The following is a 14,666-nucleotide window of genomic DNA, read 5'->3' on the forward strand; positions in this document are numbered from 1 at the left end:
TTTCGTAGGCTTTCTTCGATTGTGGCCTTGTTTTGCCATTAGACATTTTGGTTATTAAAGAATATACCATCCTATGCCATATCAAGGCATTTTGCTGATACCTGATAATCGTTTTGTGGATCTCAGGATTCCTGTGGGACAGGAGCCATGGTCTGGACCCGAAGAATATATACTATCAGTGAGTTTGTACACATATTCTGGAGTAAGAATATCGCTATCCGAGCAGGCCCACTTGGTTCTCTTGGCTAGATAAAGCGAGAGAAAAAACTTCTTCTCTAACTGAAATGATTCGTAAACCCAACACCCGAGCGCCCGCCAAGCGGCCAAATCAAACCCGACCGGGATGCAGAGATAGCACGCACTGCTATTGGATGGAAAGGCAGTGGCGGACGGTCTTGGCGCGTAACGCTGGCTGATCGCCAAGCCATTTCCGTGCTATTCAACCTTGCTGCGCCTGCGCTCACCGACGGCAAGTCATATCGAGAATTTTCCCTGGGACTGGGCTAAAGACAGGCGGGTTGCTTCCGATCACATGCTGATCTTGCTATGTTGATGATGGGGCTTGGAGTGAAGTAAATATCCTAGAATCCCGATCAGCAGGTACGCCCGGTGTTGGCCTGTCCCACTACCCCGTATTGTGAATAATTGAGTTCAATATCTATGCTTACACACAAAAGGTACAACATGTCACCCCGTACTTGCGGGATAATGAGAAATCAAGTCCGATGCAAAGCGAGCCGTGTGGCCCCCCCCGCAAGACGTGCAAAGGGTTAGCTTCTCTCCGAGTTCTTGGCGTCTAGGCACTCCGCTTTGGCAAATTTGGGGGGCAAGTCTTATCAAGAAGCTTTGACAGAAGGGATTCCTGTGGGGACTCGGGCTTCTGTACTGTATACAGTAGTTAGCTATCGAATCTCAGAGTTCATGTAGGCAGTATGATCTTGTCCCAGCCGTGCAGGCATAGCCTTTTTCGGCTGCACGATGATCGGGGCTTAGGGTCCAGGGGGCGCTCGCATAATAAAGCCATGTTTTTGAGGAGGCTCTTGGGAATGTAACGTTTGCTGGTACTCAGGTACTCCGCACGATCCCGTGGAACATTTCTACCTCGATGGTCCATTTCCATGCGCGAGATGGCTTGGCTGCTTGGCTTCCCAGTCCGCTTAACAGGAAGGCGAGGCCCCAGAATGTCTGAATTCTTATTTGGTCGAGTTTCCCCGTGATTTTGCCGGGCTCTTGAGGGTCTTATCTCGTGGGTGGTCAGTTTTTCTTGGCCCGCGATCAAGAACAGTCGAGCTGCAGGTTGAGACCCCGGCGAATTTTCACTATAAGCCCCATCCCTTCACTGCTGATCTCTTCTTTTCTTCTTCTTTTTACTGCAGCAGATCCCAACTTTCTTCAGCTTCCAGTGCCTCATATAGATCTCATCTCGCGTCTTCCCAGAGCAGCAATGTCGGAGCTGAAGAGTGAGAAGCCCTCAGGCTTCTCATCCGAAGCCCCGATCAAGAGCGAATACAGCGGTGATGACATTGCCACGGTTGAGGGAGGTGGCTTGTCGGATCCCAACCATGTTGAACTTCACCGTGCCCTCAAGGCGAGGCACATCACCATGATTGCTATCGGTGGTGCCATCGGAACCGGTCTGATTATCGGAACAGGCGAAGCTCTCGCGAAAGCAGGCCCGGGCTCAATCCTGATCGCTTATACCTGGGTGGGTTTCATTGTGTACTTGGTGATGTGCGCTCTTGGCGAAATGGCGGCATGGCTCCCTTTGCCCTCTGGATTCACTGGTTATGCCGTTCGATTCTGTGACCCTGCCCTCGGTTTCGCGGTGGGCTGGACGTGAGTATTCTCCAACCCTTGTGAAAAAAGTCTGTTCTGACACAGGACACAGGTACTGGTTTAAATACATTCTCGTCACACCAAATCAGTTGACAGCTGGTGCGCTGGTCATATCATACTGGATACCAGCGGAAAAGGTTAACCCTGGTGTATGGATTACGGTCTTTCTTCTCTTGATCATCTGTATCAATTACTTCGGAGTAAAGTTCTTCGGAGAATTCGAGTTCTGGCTATCATCGTTCAAAGTCGTTGTTATTCTCGGAATCATTCTGTTGTCCTTCATCTTGATGCTTGGCGGAGGCCCGGACCATGACCGGAAAGGATTCAGATACTGGAAGAACCCGGGCGCTTTTGCGGAATACATTGACACCGGTGCTGCCGGTCGATTCTATGCTTTCTGGTCTACTATGGTCTCTGCTACCTTTGCCTATCTCGGAACGGAGCTCGTCGGTGTCACCGTGGGTGAAGCCCAAAACCCTCGCCGCACTATTCCCCGTGCCATCCGATTGACCTTCTACCGGATCCTGGTTTTTTATGTGCTTTCTGTTCTCCTTGTCGGTACCTTGGTCAAGTATAATGATCCTAAGCTCGCCTTCGCCGTCAACGCCAGCAGCTCTGCTGCCGCATCCCCATTCGTTGTCGCCATTGAAAACGCCGGAATCCCTGCACTCTCCCACATCCTGAACGCTTGTATCCTGCTCTTTGTTTTTTCCGCGGCGAACTCCGACCTCTACATTGCGACCCGTACAATCTATGGTCTTGCCCGCGAAGGAAAAGCGCCAAAAATCTTCTCTCGGACCGACCGTCGGGGTGTTCCCATTTTCGCCCTAGGAGTCTCAGCAGTGTTTGCACTTCTGGCATATATGAATGTCTCCAGTGACTCCAAGACAGTCTTCAAGTATTTCGTGAACTTGGTCACCATCTTCGGTCTCTTAACCTGGATCTCGATCCTGGTTACCCACATCTATTTCGTTCGTGCACGCCGCGCACAGAATGTCCCCAACAGCGAGCTCGCTTATGTTGCTCCCTTCGGTATTTACGGCTCATACGGAGCACTCGCTTTCTGTATCCTCATTGCATTCACCAAGAACTTCAACGTATTTACCCACTCTCCAAAGTACGGCAACTTCGATTACAAGAACTTTATTACGGCATATCTGGGCATCCCGCTGTACCTAATTCTCATCCTCGGGTACAAGCTCACTCATCGCGGTCAGCCAAAGGTCACTCCTGAGAACGCGGACCTTTGGAGTGGCAAGGATGAAATCGATCGCGAGGAAGCCGCTTACCTTGCTCAGAAGGAGGCTCAGGCTGAGAAGCATACTCAGTCAAACTGGTTCTACCAGAAATGTGTTTCTTGGCTATTTTAATTCCGATCATGGTCTTTATATCTGAAAGGCATATGTCAGCGACTATTGCACTTATGTATCTTTTAATATGCATGGGCCATATCTATCATGGTGCATTGAACCTAGATGAATTACGAAATGCCAATTAACATATCTGAACAATCGTTCAAATTCTCTCACTTAGCATATTGCCATGTAGAACCTCTCTCTTTAGAGTTTCTAAATTGAAATCTGCCCATCTTTTATTCCTCTTTCCCTCCCACGCCATCACCCTGTGTCGAGCTCGGTACCTGCACATCTTCAGCTACAATATCTCCTTTTGCCCAATCGTTTGGTACCTGGCTCAGGATATTGATTTTCTCCGAAGTGAGAGACATATAAGCTCGAACCAGAAAGACAAAGCATTCTGCAAACATCTTGAATTCATGATCAAGGAACTCCATTGATTCTGCATGTCTTTCTTCCGAGGGGGAAGCGAATGGCTCTGTCAATGGAAAATGATCATCTGGGTATTTCCTCTCAATCCTCTTCTTGACTTCTAGTGTGGCTGCAGCCAGTTTGACCATCACATCCGCTAGGCTTATGAAGTATGGATCGCATTCGTCGCCTTTAGACTCTTCCATGATTCGCTCGGATATCTGAAGAGACTCTGTAACTTCTTTTTCTGTGAGAATCATGTTGTTTCTGGGTGTTGGATCGCAATCTCTAGGATTTTCGGATCCGTAATTTTGGTTGTTTCCGAAGTCGAAGGAAGAATTCGGCATCATGGCGTTACTGCAATCTCTACTTTTGGTGACTTCCTCTTGATCGGCCATGGTTGTGCTTCTTCCAAGCTCGTCGAAGCTTCAAGGGAAGGTTCAGGAATCCTGGTGACTGTCGACGGGTCAATAGAGCTAGTATTTGCGACTAGAATTCGGAAAAGCCGAGTTTTATTCTACTCACCTTTGACTGACTTGCACTTCGCCGGTATGGTAGTGGATTACGGTCTTAAAAGAATACCTCATGGAAAACTTGTTAAATTGATGGAAGTTGTGGGAGATGGAAAGATAGGGAAGAGATAGAAAATATACAAACGGACGGGGGTTGCGTGGGTGCCTGAGGTTGGTATAGATCACTCGGGCATTTGACAAAACATTTGAAGGTAGCACTTGACCTGTATTCATAGGTTATATTTTACGTGAATGGTAGCATACTGGAGATAATTGAGCATCGTTCTTAAATAAACAAAACTTCTTCATTCAAGGTTTGCAGAAATGGATCTTGCATCACTTGGCCTGTTACGGCTTTTTATTTAGAAGCTATGGTTTTCCCCACCACTTCACCATCACTCCGTTCAGTATACAAAATCTCTCTCTTTACCTCTCTGCAACAACTCGAAACTGACAATACGTCGGTTTTTCAGACTACGGGAGACCTACAGGAAGCCTTGGTTTATGTTATTTCTTGTATGCGCAACCCACTTTACAAAAGCAAAAATTGCTATAATCAGATAAAAATGGAGCTTTGGTCTAGGCAAATCCGTGAGCAATACATGACAAAGGGATTTGAATATCTATATTGCCAGCTTCGAAACGCATATCGGCCAGAAAGGTCTAGACGATCAAAGTGAAGATCGCGAAGGTCACTTCCGATAAATTTACAACGCAGTCAATTAAATCAATTAAGGTGTCCGTTGGGTGAGAAATAAGTCGAGCCTCAGCAGTGATATAGTGTGGTGTGGCTGCAAGTTGAGCTTCTCGTCCTCCTACCATCAACCTAGGTTCAAAGCTATCAATGCAAGGTTGGCCATATTCGTAAGGCTATCCCATGAATCGATGCACAAGTGATTTCGTGAAAGTAACTGCTCAAAATTTGAGCAGGCAATGTGTTGAACATGATAGACTTCATCAAAAAGGTAGCAAACGAGGTGGTGTTTGCGATGATACTGCCAGGATATGAGTGTACAATACGATAGTCAGAGCGTGCTGAGACCTCACATGCTTATGCTGGAATTAATGCCCGCCGCGCCTAAACCGCTGAATGCGCAACCAAGAATGAACGATAAAGATGATGGTGCGGCGGCTGTCAGGACTGAGCCAATGACAAAAACTGTGAACGACATCATATAAAGCGTCTTCATCGAATAGAAGGTATACAATTGTCCGTATATCAACATCGGCGCACACAGTGCGACCAGGCTTAGACAACATCAGTCGGGTAGGAACACTCGGTTATTGGGTTTTGTGGGAACGTACTACGCTGTTTGGTACCAGCCAAGATCGTTAAGAGCATGGAATTTATCAATGATGACCGGCGTCAAGGTTCCTATACAGCTACTGCCCTAAAGATAAAGGACTATCAGCGTTGGTTCATCTCGGTTTGGATCGCTGGAGATGATGCGTCCTCACGCTGCTGACATACATAGCCAACAACAAAATTGCCCAAAAAGAGGCAGATAAGTAGCAGGATAAAGCTCGAGGTGCAGGTTATGGAGATTCGCAAGACGAAGCTCGGCACTGAGCATCCTGAAACGCTGAAGAGTATGGGCAATCTGGCGTTAGCGTTCTGGAACCAGGGCCGGTGGGAAGAGGCAGAGCAGTTCTTTGTGCAGGCTATAGAGACTAGCAAGACGAAGCTCGGCACTGACTAGCCTTTCACGCTGACGAGTATGGCCAACCTCGCTTATACCCTTCGCTTATCGGGTCAACGCAAAGCCGCTTTGCTGTTGATGGCCGAATGTGTTCCACTTTGCGACCGGAAATTAGGCCCTGACCATCCACACGCTATGTCTTACAAGTCTCTCCTTAACGAATGGTGTAGGAAGGATGAGTCTCCATCTTTCGAATTCATAAAGGCGCCGACTAAAACCAAAGACGACCAAATCCTGGCCAATCCCACCGATACCTCCGAGCCAGTTTCCCAACCTGACCGACATGGTAGACGCAAAATCTTCTCGCACCTCTTCAGCAGAAAATAGGGCTTCCTGCAAGGAAGCTTCTTTTCGAATATAATAGTGAAAGACAAGGAGATCAACAAATCTTGTTATAGCAAAGATGAAGAGCTCTGTTTTTTTTACGATAATTGTGATAAGCATTTAGACATTTGGATATAATGCTCACCAGTTGGGATTCCATCATGCTTACTGAAACATATAGCTTCTGTATAGTAGCATTCGGGAAGGAGCTCGTATTCAATAAAGTCAATTGTCAGAGCCTTTGGGCAACAACACTCCGTCTGTCTGTATGGCAGTTTCTAGGATTCTTAATTTATATATGAATGGTGTAACTTACAGGCCCATATTGCGTTCGATGTTCCGTACCATATGTCAAGACTGGGTGTACTTTGACTACCCTCAAAGTAGATTAGCGTTTCTTGGCAGTAAGGTTCGAGAAACAATCGAAAAGAGTTGGCGGTGACATCGATTTCCGGAAGTACTGTAACAAACCGGACTTACCCCTCTTCGGGACTATCTTGCTCACTGATTTAGACGAACCACCGGCTATCGAACAAATTGCCAGGAAATCATGCGAACAGTTAAAAATGATTAAAGAGGCTAGTCTAAGAATTCCATACTGGATAGTGTGCTGTATTTTGCCGGTGAAAAATGTTTTTCCCTTTTGCCCTAATCACAGCCTTACGCGTGGTCTGCGTGGCAGCAGCCGCACTTCGTCATCTGTGGCTTGGCAAGATACGCGGCCTTGCCAATGGCGAATTGCAAATCTCTATCGCGCGTCTTGCAGTGATTGTGTTTTAATGGTCGTTAAAGTGCGAATTTTGTATTTCTTTTTTTACTCTCCGCAACGTTCTTGGACCGGCAAATATCTTTCCCAACGATTGGATAACCTTAACCATAATCTTTGTTGGGATGCCCCATGATCTACATGATTGGTCGTCTCATCCAGATACCAGACAACCAGGCTTCTCCAGAATCAGCGAACCACCTGCCTACGGGTCGTGGAATATGGAAGCCGAAGCAACAAAAGCAGGACATTCCGCCTGGGACCCGCGAGGATGGTCCTTGACGAAAAAGCTCTCCGCTGCAGTCGGTGCTGTTGTGGTCATCGTTGCTGTTATTGTGGGCGCTGTGCTCGGGGTGCGGGCAAACCGCTATCCCAATTATACCAAACTCGACTATAGTTTGGTAGATACCTATTCGGGGTCTAATTTTTTCAATAATTTTTATTATGCTACCTCCGACCCGTCAGGCGGATTTGTTCAGTAAGTCTCTCTCGCATCTCTTTGTCTCCCCACTAACCACCTTTCTACAGATATATTGACCGAGCTTCATCCGAATGGCTCAATTTGACTTATGCCACGAACACATCCGCTGTGCTCAAGGTGGACACAACATATAGCGGATCAGACGAGGTAGCTGACGGTCGCCAATCCGTCAGGATCACGTCTAACAATACCTATGCCGATGGGTTATTTGTTTTCGATATTTTGCATACCCCTTACGCTTGTGGTATATGGCCAGCTCTGTGGCTTACAGATCCGAGTAACTGGCCAGCTCATGGCGAGATTGATGTCATGGAAGCTGTAAATATGGGTGAATGGGGCAACCAAGCAACTCTTCATACGTCAAGTGGCTGCAATATGGGCGTGAAGCGGAAAGAGACTGGTTCTGCGCTGTACAAAACGTGTTACTGGGAAGCGAATGACGAATCAGGATGTGGTGTGAAAGGTGCTAAGGCCACATATGGTCCTGAGTTCAATGCACAGGGCGGCGGAGTCAGTTGTTTTCGTCATCAGACAGGAATCTATTGGCTAACTTCTAAACAGGTCTATGCCATGGAGCTTCGTGACGCGGGCATTCGAGTCTGGCATTGGGTTCGCGCTGACATCCCATCCGATATTACTTCAGGGAGTCCCGATCCTTCCACATGGGGTAAAGCGTATGCAGATTTCCCAAGTACGGAGTGCAACATCGGCAATCATTTCACAAACCAGAGTATCATTGCCAACATCGATTTTTGCGGAGGCTGGGCATCTGCGACTAAGTACTACACCACACAGAGCGGGTGTCCGGACAGTTGCGAGACGTTTGTGATGGATAATGCATCTAATTTTACGACGGCATACTGGGAGTTCAAGAGTTTCAAGGTTTACCAAGCAAGCACATAGAATATACGTCTGATTTCAGTTAGAATTGGCATCAATTAATTATTTGAAACACCTCAATCGTTTCCAAACTTACTACCCCGCACAATCTGATCTCAGGTACCCATTCTACTTGCTCATTCGGGCTGCGACCTAGTTTTCATTGGGTCGATAGGAACCAGGTCACCGCGGCAGCCATTGGTCGAAGAGCTACTACTTTAGCAATAAAAGGTGACTGACCAAGTGAGAATGTCTCAAAAATCATTCCTGAACATGAGAGCACGGAGGAGGGTTGAAGCACCCTTGTCATACCCTTAGCAGGCGGTTTTAGACCACAATGCTATTTACGAATGGGCCAGAGGTTACAATGGTGTGCGTGAGATTCCCAGGGGGTGCAAACCTGATTTTGTTTGATTTTATTGAAAAATCCCGCGTATTCGATAAAAAGGGCACTATTTGACTGATGCGCAATCCTCCTGGCGGAGCAGTGCCTCTTGTCTTGATGAGCACACGAATTTTAGTGGGTGGGACTATACTATGTGCCAACCCCATTATCGTTGTCAATGTTTTCTGGTGAACAATGGCTGCAGTTATCTCAGGTAATGGCAACAGGTCAGCGACAGAGATGAAGCCACAGGACGTAATACTATGAATGTATCAACATCTATTAGAACTTTTTTACGCGAGTTATCTTTGCGCCCCTTTCTTTCCGAATCTTTTACCCAAGTTCTTGTGGTTACAGGGACATTTTAGTGAAGCTACAACTGATAGTTATCAATCATTTACCCCACAGTGGCTACTGGTCATGATTCCAATAACAAGTTCCTCAATGTCCAACCCTTAGAAGCCTTACTCCCGACACAAGAAGGCCGGTAAACAATGTGACCGTTTTCATTGATTTAACTAGGGTAAGATTGCCGAGGTGGCAATTTTCTACAGATTTCCTTGACAATTGCCTTGCAGGCATGAATTTAGCAACAAGTTTGTCTGGAGGCATCGTCGGATAAAAATTTAAGTTATGATCAACCGGCTGAAACTTGATTTCTCTTCAAACAGAATGACCCATAGGTGATCTCTCTCAGAAAACATTGATCTATCGATGTCTGTCGTTCAAAATGTCAATAGCGTCCATACAGGGAATTGATCAACATAATAATTTGACACGTCTCCGCTTGAACAGTGAGCGCAAGACTTTAAGCTTCTAGTCCTACAGAAATCGAAACTGAACAAGCTTCCCCAAAGTTTCGAGGCCGTTGATCGTCTCGGCATCTGCGAGGGACAAGAGTTCTCGTATTCGGCATTGCATCACCCTTATCCAAGTAGGGTGGAATCTGTCCGGCAGTACATCCAGACCCCTTAATCCCAGAAGGTCGAGATCGGCATCAGTCAACCCGCGTTCCTGCTCCACACGCCCATAAGCTAGCCACGCTATTGCAATGCTTCGTATCCTCCCCCACTACCCTTGTAGTTCACAAGGGTCGCAGTCGTGTGTAGGGAGGTTCAGCGAATCAACGCCAAATTGAAAATCCACAATGTACTTTTTCAACCATCAAGGTTTCTCCCCACATACACATGCAGGGTTTTAGCAAGGAGATCGTCAGCCATGAGCAGTCTATTCGGCTGGTAAGAGGCCGATTGCCACGCTGATTATGCAGCTACCCTAAATCCCCCAGCCGTACAAAGACCTCGAGCGCGCTCAGGGTTTCTAGCTGGCTTTCTAATACTTGTTGACTTTTCATTTTCGGTTCCACCACTTCTTTGTTATTATCAAGGGCGGCGCTTCCCTATCTTTATCGCCAATTTCGGCGCACACTTGACAATGGACCCTGAAAAGCCTCGGCATATCGCTTTCAACCAGACTTATGACGATGAGAAACCCCATGCTATCGATGAATTGGAGGAAATTGGTGAGCGGGAAGGCTATGTTCTCAATGACGTCTCGCTGGTCCATGATCGTGGGCTGAAGACAACTGCCGACGGACAAACGATTCTTATACCCCAGCCGAGTGATTCGCCCAATGATCCTCTCAACTGGAGTTCATTCCGCAAGCATCTCATCCTCATCATCATTTCATGCACTGCATTGTTACCGGACTATGGTAGCGGCACGGGCGCAGTGACATTGACGCCTCAGGGAGCGTAAGTACCCAATGGAGATTGTGTTGACTTCCTGCTGATGGCTGGATTCTGTCTAGTGAATGGCATATGGACCCAAATGTTGTTAACCATTCGCAGGTCGGCAATGTCTTCATGCTTGGTGTAGGTGGACCTATCGTCGTGGCGCTCGCAGCCTACTTTGGGCGATACCCTGTTCTGTTCTGGTTCATCCTGCTAGCTCTAGCCACTGCTATTTGGTGTGCTGCCGCGCAAAGTTTCGAGTCTTTCATGGTAACTAACTCTCGAATTCCGCTTCACTCGACCAGTCTAACACGCTATAGGCTGCCCGTATCCTCAACGGCCTCTTCTCGACTGTTGCCCAGGGCGTTAGTCTCACATTCCCAGCCGCAAATCTTTATTTTACTAATTACCTATAGGGCGGCCTCATGTTCATCAAAGACATGTTCTTCTTCCACGAACACGCCCGTAAAATCAACATCTGGTCTGGCTTCATCATCCTATCCCCTTACCTGGGCCCCCTCTTCGCAGCATTCATCACGACCACGCAAATCTGGCAATGGGCATTTGGCGTCTACGCAATCGAGACAGGTCTATGTCTGATCGCTATCATCCTCTTCGTCGACGAGACCTACTACGACCGCAATAACAGGCAGCTAGAACTATGCCCTAATGGCCCACGCTGGCAGCGCATGCTTGGAATCCAGCAGATGCAGACGAATTATATGAAGAACTCGTTCAAGGATGCGGTTATGCGTCCGCTGGTGATTATTTGCAAGCCTGTTGTGATTTTGGCTTGTATTTATTACATGTTGACGTTTGCTTGGGTTGTTGGCATTAATACCACACTTTCGATTATGCTCGGACCTATTTATGGATTCCAAGCTAAACAAATCGGTATGCTTTACCCTTTCCAAATCGACTCATCATTGCTAATGCATCCACAGGGTTTTTCTACTTCACCCCCATCGTCGCAGCCATCCTAGGCGAAATTACCGGCCACTGGCTGCACGACCTAATTGCCAACGTCTCCGCCCAGCGCAATGGCGGCCGTCTCGAAGCCGAAGCACGTCTCTGGGCGTGCTGGGTATCTCTGCCATTCATGGTCTCTGGTCTGGTTCTGATGGGCTTTGCCCTCGAGCGCGAGTACCATTACATGCTCTCAGCCCTGGGCTGGGGCTTGTACGTGTTCGGCACGATGATTGTCACTGTTGCAGTGAACTCGTATGTCTTAGATGGCTACCCCGAGGCAAGTGGAGAGGTTGCTGCGTGGGTCAACTTCGGACGTATTCTTGGTGGCTTTATTGTTTCTTATTTCATGGTTGAGTGGGCGGAGAAGCAGGGGACCATTCGTCAATTTGGGACTATGAGTGGGATTGTTGGAGCCGCGTTCTTTATTGCTTTGGGGTTGCAGGTTTGGGGGAAGAGGATGAGGATTTGGGCGGGGCCTGCGGTTTTCAAGACGGCTTGATAGAATCGAGCGAGAGATGGTTCTGCGTCAGTCACGCGCCTTTTACTAGTTTCATTGGGTTTGGTTTTATTGTTTGCGATAGGGGATTGGGATTGGGATTGGGATTGGGATTGGGATTGGGAAAGGGTATTGCGATAGACATAGCTTGGAGTGTGAATCGGTCGGCTGCAGTTAATGATAGATCTATACCCCTCCGGCAATGCTTAGGAATGCTCGCACCGGTTATTCGGCGTGAATTTGTTATTATTACAGGGACCAAGTGAATAGCATTATAGTGATATTTTGAGTCATTTCTCGTGCATTAGAACATTTTACGTCCGTAGCTAGTATGTCCAGAAATTTCTGATATCCAAGCAAATCAAACCCCAAACTCCTTGTGGAACCAGTATGCAATTCGTGAGATGCCCGATCATGAGGTGAAATCAAACGCGTCAGCCAGCGGTCTTTGGTCGCCCACTGGAGTAAGGACAGGTGAATCCGATCCCCTGATATCTTCTCCCCAAACAAATCTTCCGAATGTCAACACGGCGTGGAAGATCTCCTTGCCGGTAGGAAGAATGTGTTCGGAAGGGAGAAGGAAGCCATAGATGCCGCGGTCGCGCAGCTTGATCTGGTATGAATAGGTGGCGTGCAGCTTGTGGTAGAACCAGTCCAGTGCACTTCCGCCCGAGGTCATCTTAGTAGCTCCTCCTGAACTAAGAATACCTTCACAGGCAGAGGTCACATCGTACGCCTCACGTGAGATCTGTCGAATCGCCTTTGCTAGGCCAAGGGCCAGCTCCTCAAGGCTTTCCAGCGTCGGAGGAGACTTCTCACAGCTGTACGAGTAGGGATACAAGATCTGCTGAGAATACGAGTGCAGGTCGAGGAAACCAACAATGTCCGCTCGGCCACTCTCGGTCTCGTTCAAGGCCCAGTGTGCCAGCTGGCGGGACTCAACTGCGTCAAAGGGTTCTGCGCCAGCGTAGTTCTCGGAGCACGGGTTGGAGCGGGTGGATTCGCCGTCCCACTCGAAGTCCCACGCCCGGTCAAGATCAACTCCAGTGCAGACTGACAGGCCGGTCGGCTGTCGATTCTTACGCCAGAGCCGATCAACCTCCCATGAGTGGACATATCCGTCGGGGTTGAGAGTTGGGATCAAAACCCAGTCGTACTCGTTCAGTAACCGAGTTACCGCACTCGACTCGCCGTACTCAGTGATTAAGTTATAGGCGACATACAGAATTGTTGATGTGCTGATCCATTCTCGCGCATGAACACCACCGCTCATCAGGATAGTCTTCCGAGGCTGGGAAGGATCAAGTTGCGATTGAGCTGCACCGATTCGTAGTGCCGGAATCTGGCGACCTTCATATGACAAACCAATACTAGTAAAACGGGCGTGTGAGGGGAACATTGACGCCATCAGTCGCATCCATTGCACAATGACGGATAACGGCTGGTAGTTGTGGAAGAAGACGTCGCCCACAGCCGACGATTCTCGGTCGCCGTGTGAAAAGCCATGATCATGCCCGAGTCCAGTATTGGGGCGGTTCGGGTAGGTGGCATGTATCTTGTCAACGAGGTCGTCCATCAAGGGCGTGTGCGCTGTCCGGAGCGAGACGGGAAGCATGGCGAGAAGCGACGGAATCTATAAAGCTGAAGATCAGTAACAGCATTGAGCCGAACATGGCGTGTCAAATTACCATATCCTCCGCGAGCCTAATATCCACGAATTCCGACGTGATAGCCCAGATATCCAAGACGAGCATCTGCGAAGCCGAAGCCAAAGCTGCTGCCTCGTCAGGATGACGCAGATGAAAACGAAGAACAACATCGGTCTCATAACGATCCCGGACGGTTGACGGAGGTCCTGCGTATTTGTGATGGCATTGTGAATGGCCAGTACCCCAGACGGATTCGATAACCCAGTCGCGAAGTCGGGTCCACGGGCGCGGATCTGGGGACTGGGCTCGGCGACTAGCGGGTTGGAGCGGCGGCGACGGGGTGATGCTTGACCCGGCAGGAACTGCAAAGGAGCATGACAGGAAGGTCAAGAAGACCAACAGAACAGGTAGAAACCGCATCGCGGCGAAAGCGCAGAGTGAGAAGTGGGAGGGAAGAGGGGAAAGCTACGTAAGATGCCGACGCCGCCCTTCAATTGACTCGCAGACTCGGGATACTAGCGTGGACCTGTCCACCTTAGCCTAAGTGTGTCTACAGCACTAAGTGGACTGCTGGCTATGCACTATACGTCAGTGGTTATGGTTACTCTTTTTCTTTTCTTTTCTTGTCTTCTACTTGAACACGTCTGAATATGCCTAGTTTGTTTCGTCTGGCCAAGGATTTCTGGTATTGCAAGTGTTCCGGATTTAGTCCCCCTCAATGCGTAGGTAGTCCGTGGCCTTCCAAGGAAATGTAGACTTGACCTAGAATGGATCATGCACATAGAGAAAGCATGCACATGAAGTTGTTACTCTCGCCAGATCTTGCCAGAGTCCAAGGCCCTTAAGACCCGGGCCTAGAATCCCGTCTAGATCCCTTAGAATCCTTAGAATCCTAAGAATCCTGTTCCCAACTCCGTCCCTAATTCCGTTCTCAGCCGCGCTCAGGGCACCTAGGAACTCGTCTGCCTTGCCCCTCCCCCGATCTCATCAATCTTTTGCGTTGAGGGGTTTCTATCTTTCATCGGCTACCAACCTCCTGAAGTGGCGCGTGGACCCTCAAGCGCCCCTCCCTTTCCCGCGCGTTCCCCTTTTTCGCGAGCTGACGACGGATTGCACTCCACCTCCACCGCGTTCTGGAACACTCCACGTCGCTATGTGCCTTTAGAATCA

At 48.5% G+C, this 14,666-nt stretch overlaps 6 protein-coding genes across 6 annotated transcripts; 4 read left to right on the forward strand and 2 right to left on the reverse strand.

The window, feature by feature from the left end:
* Positions 1–1,444: 1,444 nt before the first annotated feature.
* N7443_002802 (dicarboxylic amino acid permease agtA) lies at positions 1,445–3,206 on the forward strand (the record flags this gene model as incomplete). Its single annotated transcript, XM_056882858.1, has 2 exons — positions 1,445–1,836; positions 1,889–3,206. The coding sequence occupies 2 exons, from the start codon at positions 1,445–1,447 to the stop codon at positions 3,204–3,206; spliced, it is 1,710 nt and encodes a 569-aa protein (XP_056744699.1).
* Positions 3,207–3,427: 221 nt separating this feature from the next.
* N7443_002803 (Dicarboxylic amino acid permease) lies at positions 3,428–4,000 on the reverse strand (the record flags this gene model as incomplete). Its single annotated transcript, XM_056882859.1, has 1 exon — positions 3,428–4,000. The coding sequence occupies one exon, from the start codon at positions 3,998–4,000 to the stop codon at positions 3,428–3,430; it is 573 nt and encodes a 190-aa protein (XP_056744700.1).
* A 1,161-nt stretch (positions 4,001–5,161) lies between these two features.
* On the forward strand, positions 5,162–5,814 carry N7443_002804 (tetratricopeptide repeat protein; the record flags this gene model as incomplete). The annotated part of the gene is made up of 3 exons (XM_056882860.1): positions 5,162–5,237; positions 5,438–5,541; positions 5,590–5,814. 3 exons carry the CDS (start codon positions 5,162–5,164, stop codon positions 5,812–5,814), a joined length of 405 nt encoding a protein of 134 aa, XP_056744701.1.
* Positions 5,815–7,125: 1,311 nt separating this feature from the next.
* N7443_002805 (glycoside hydrolase family 16 protein) lies at positions 7,126–8,288 on the forward strand (the record flags this gene model as incomplete). Its single annotated transcript, XM_056882861.1, has 2 exons — positions 7,126–7,382; positions 7,433–8,288. 2 exons carry the CDS (start codon positions 7,126–7,128, stop codon positions 8,286–8,288), a joined length of 1,113 nt encoding a protein of 370 aa, XP_056744702.1.
* A 1,795-nt stretch (positions 8,289–10,083) lies between these two features.
* On the forward strand, positions 10,084–11,850 carry N7443_002806 (putative MFS transporter; the record flags this gene model as incomplete). The annotated part of the gene is made up of 5 exons (XM_056882862.1): positions 10,084–10,403; positions 10,460–10,652; positions 10,703–10,747; positions 10,799–11,276; positions 11,327–11,850. The coding sequence occupies 5 exons, from the start codon at positions 10,084–10,086 to the stop codon at positions 11,848–11,850; spliced, it is 1,560 nt and encodes a 519-aa protein (XP_056744703.1).
* A 409-nt stretch (positions 11,851–12,259) lies between these two features.
* On the reverse strand, positions 12,260–13,916 carry N7443_002807 (M14 family metallopeptidase; the record flags this gene model as incomplete). Its single annotated transcript, XM_056882863.1, has 2 exons — positions 12,260–13,480; positions 13,536–13,916. The coding sequence occupies 2 exons, from the start codon at positions 13,914–13,916 to the stop codon at positions 12,260–12,262; spliced, it is 1,602 nt and encodes a 533-aa protein (XP_056744704.1).
* Positions 13,917–14,666: the final 750 nt, after the last annotated feature.

Source organism: Penicillium atrosanguineum (genome assembly GCF_028827265.1).
Source record: "Penicillium atrosanguineum strain IBT 20685 chromosome Unknown utg000002l_segment0_segment0, whole genome shotgun sequence".
Classification (NCBI taxonomy): domain Eukaryota; kingdom Fungi; phylum Ascomycota; class Eurotiomycetes; order Eurotiales; family Aspergillaceae; genus Penicillium; species Penicillium atrosanguineum.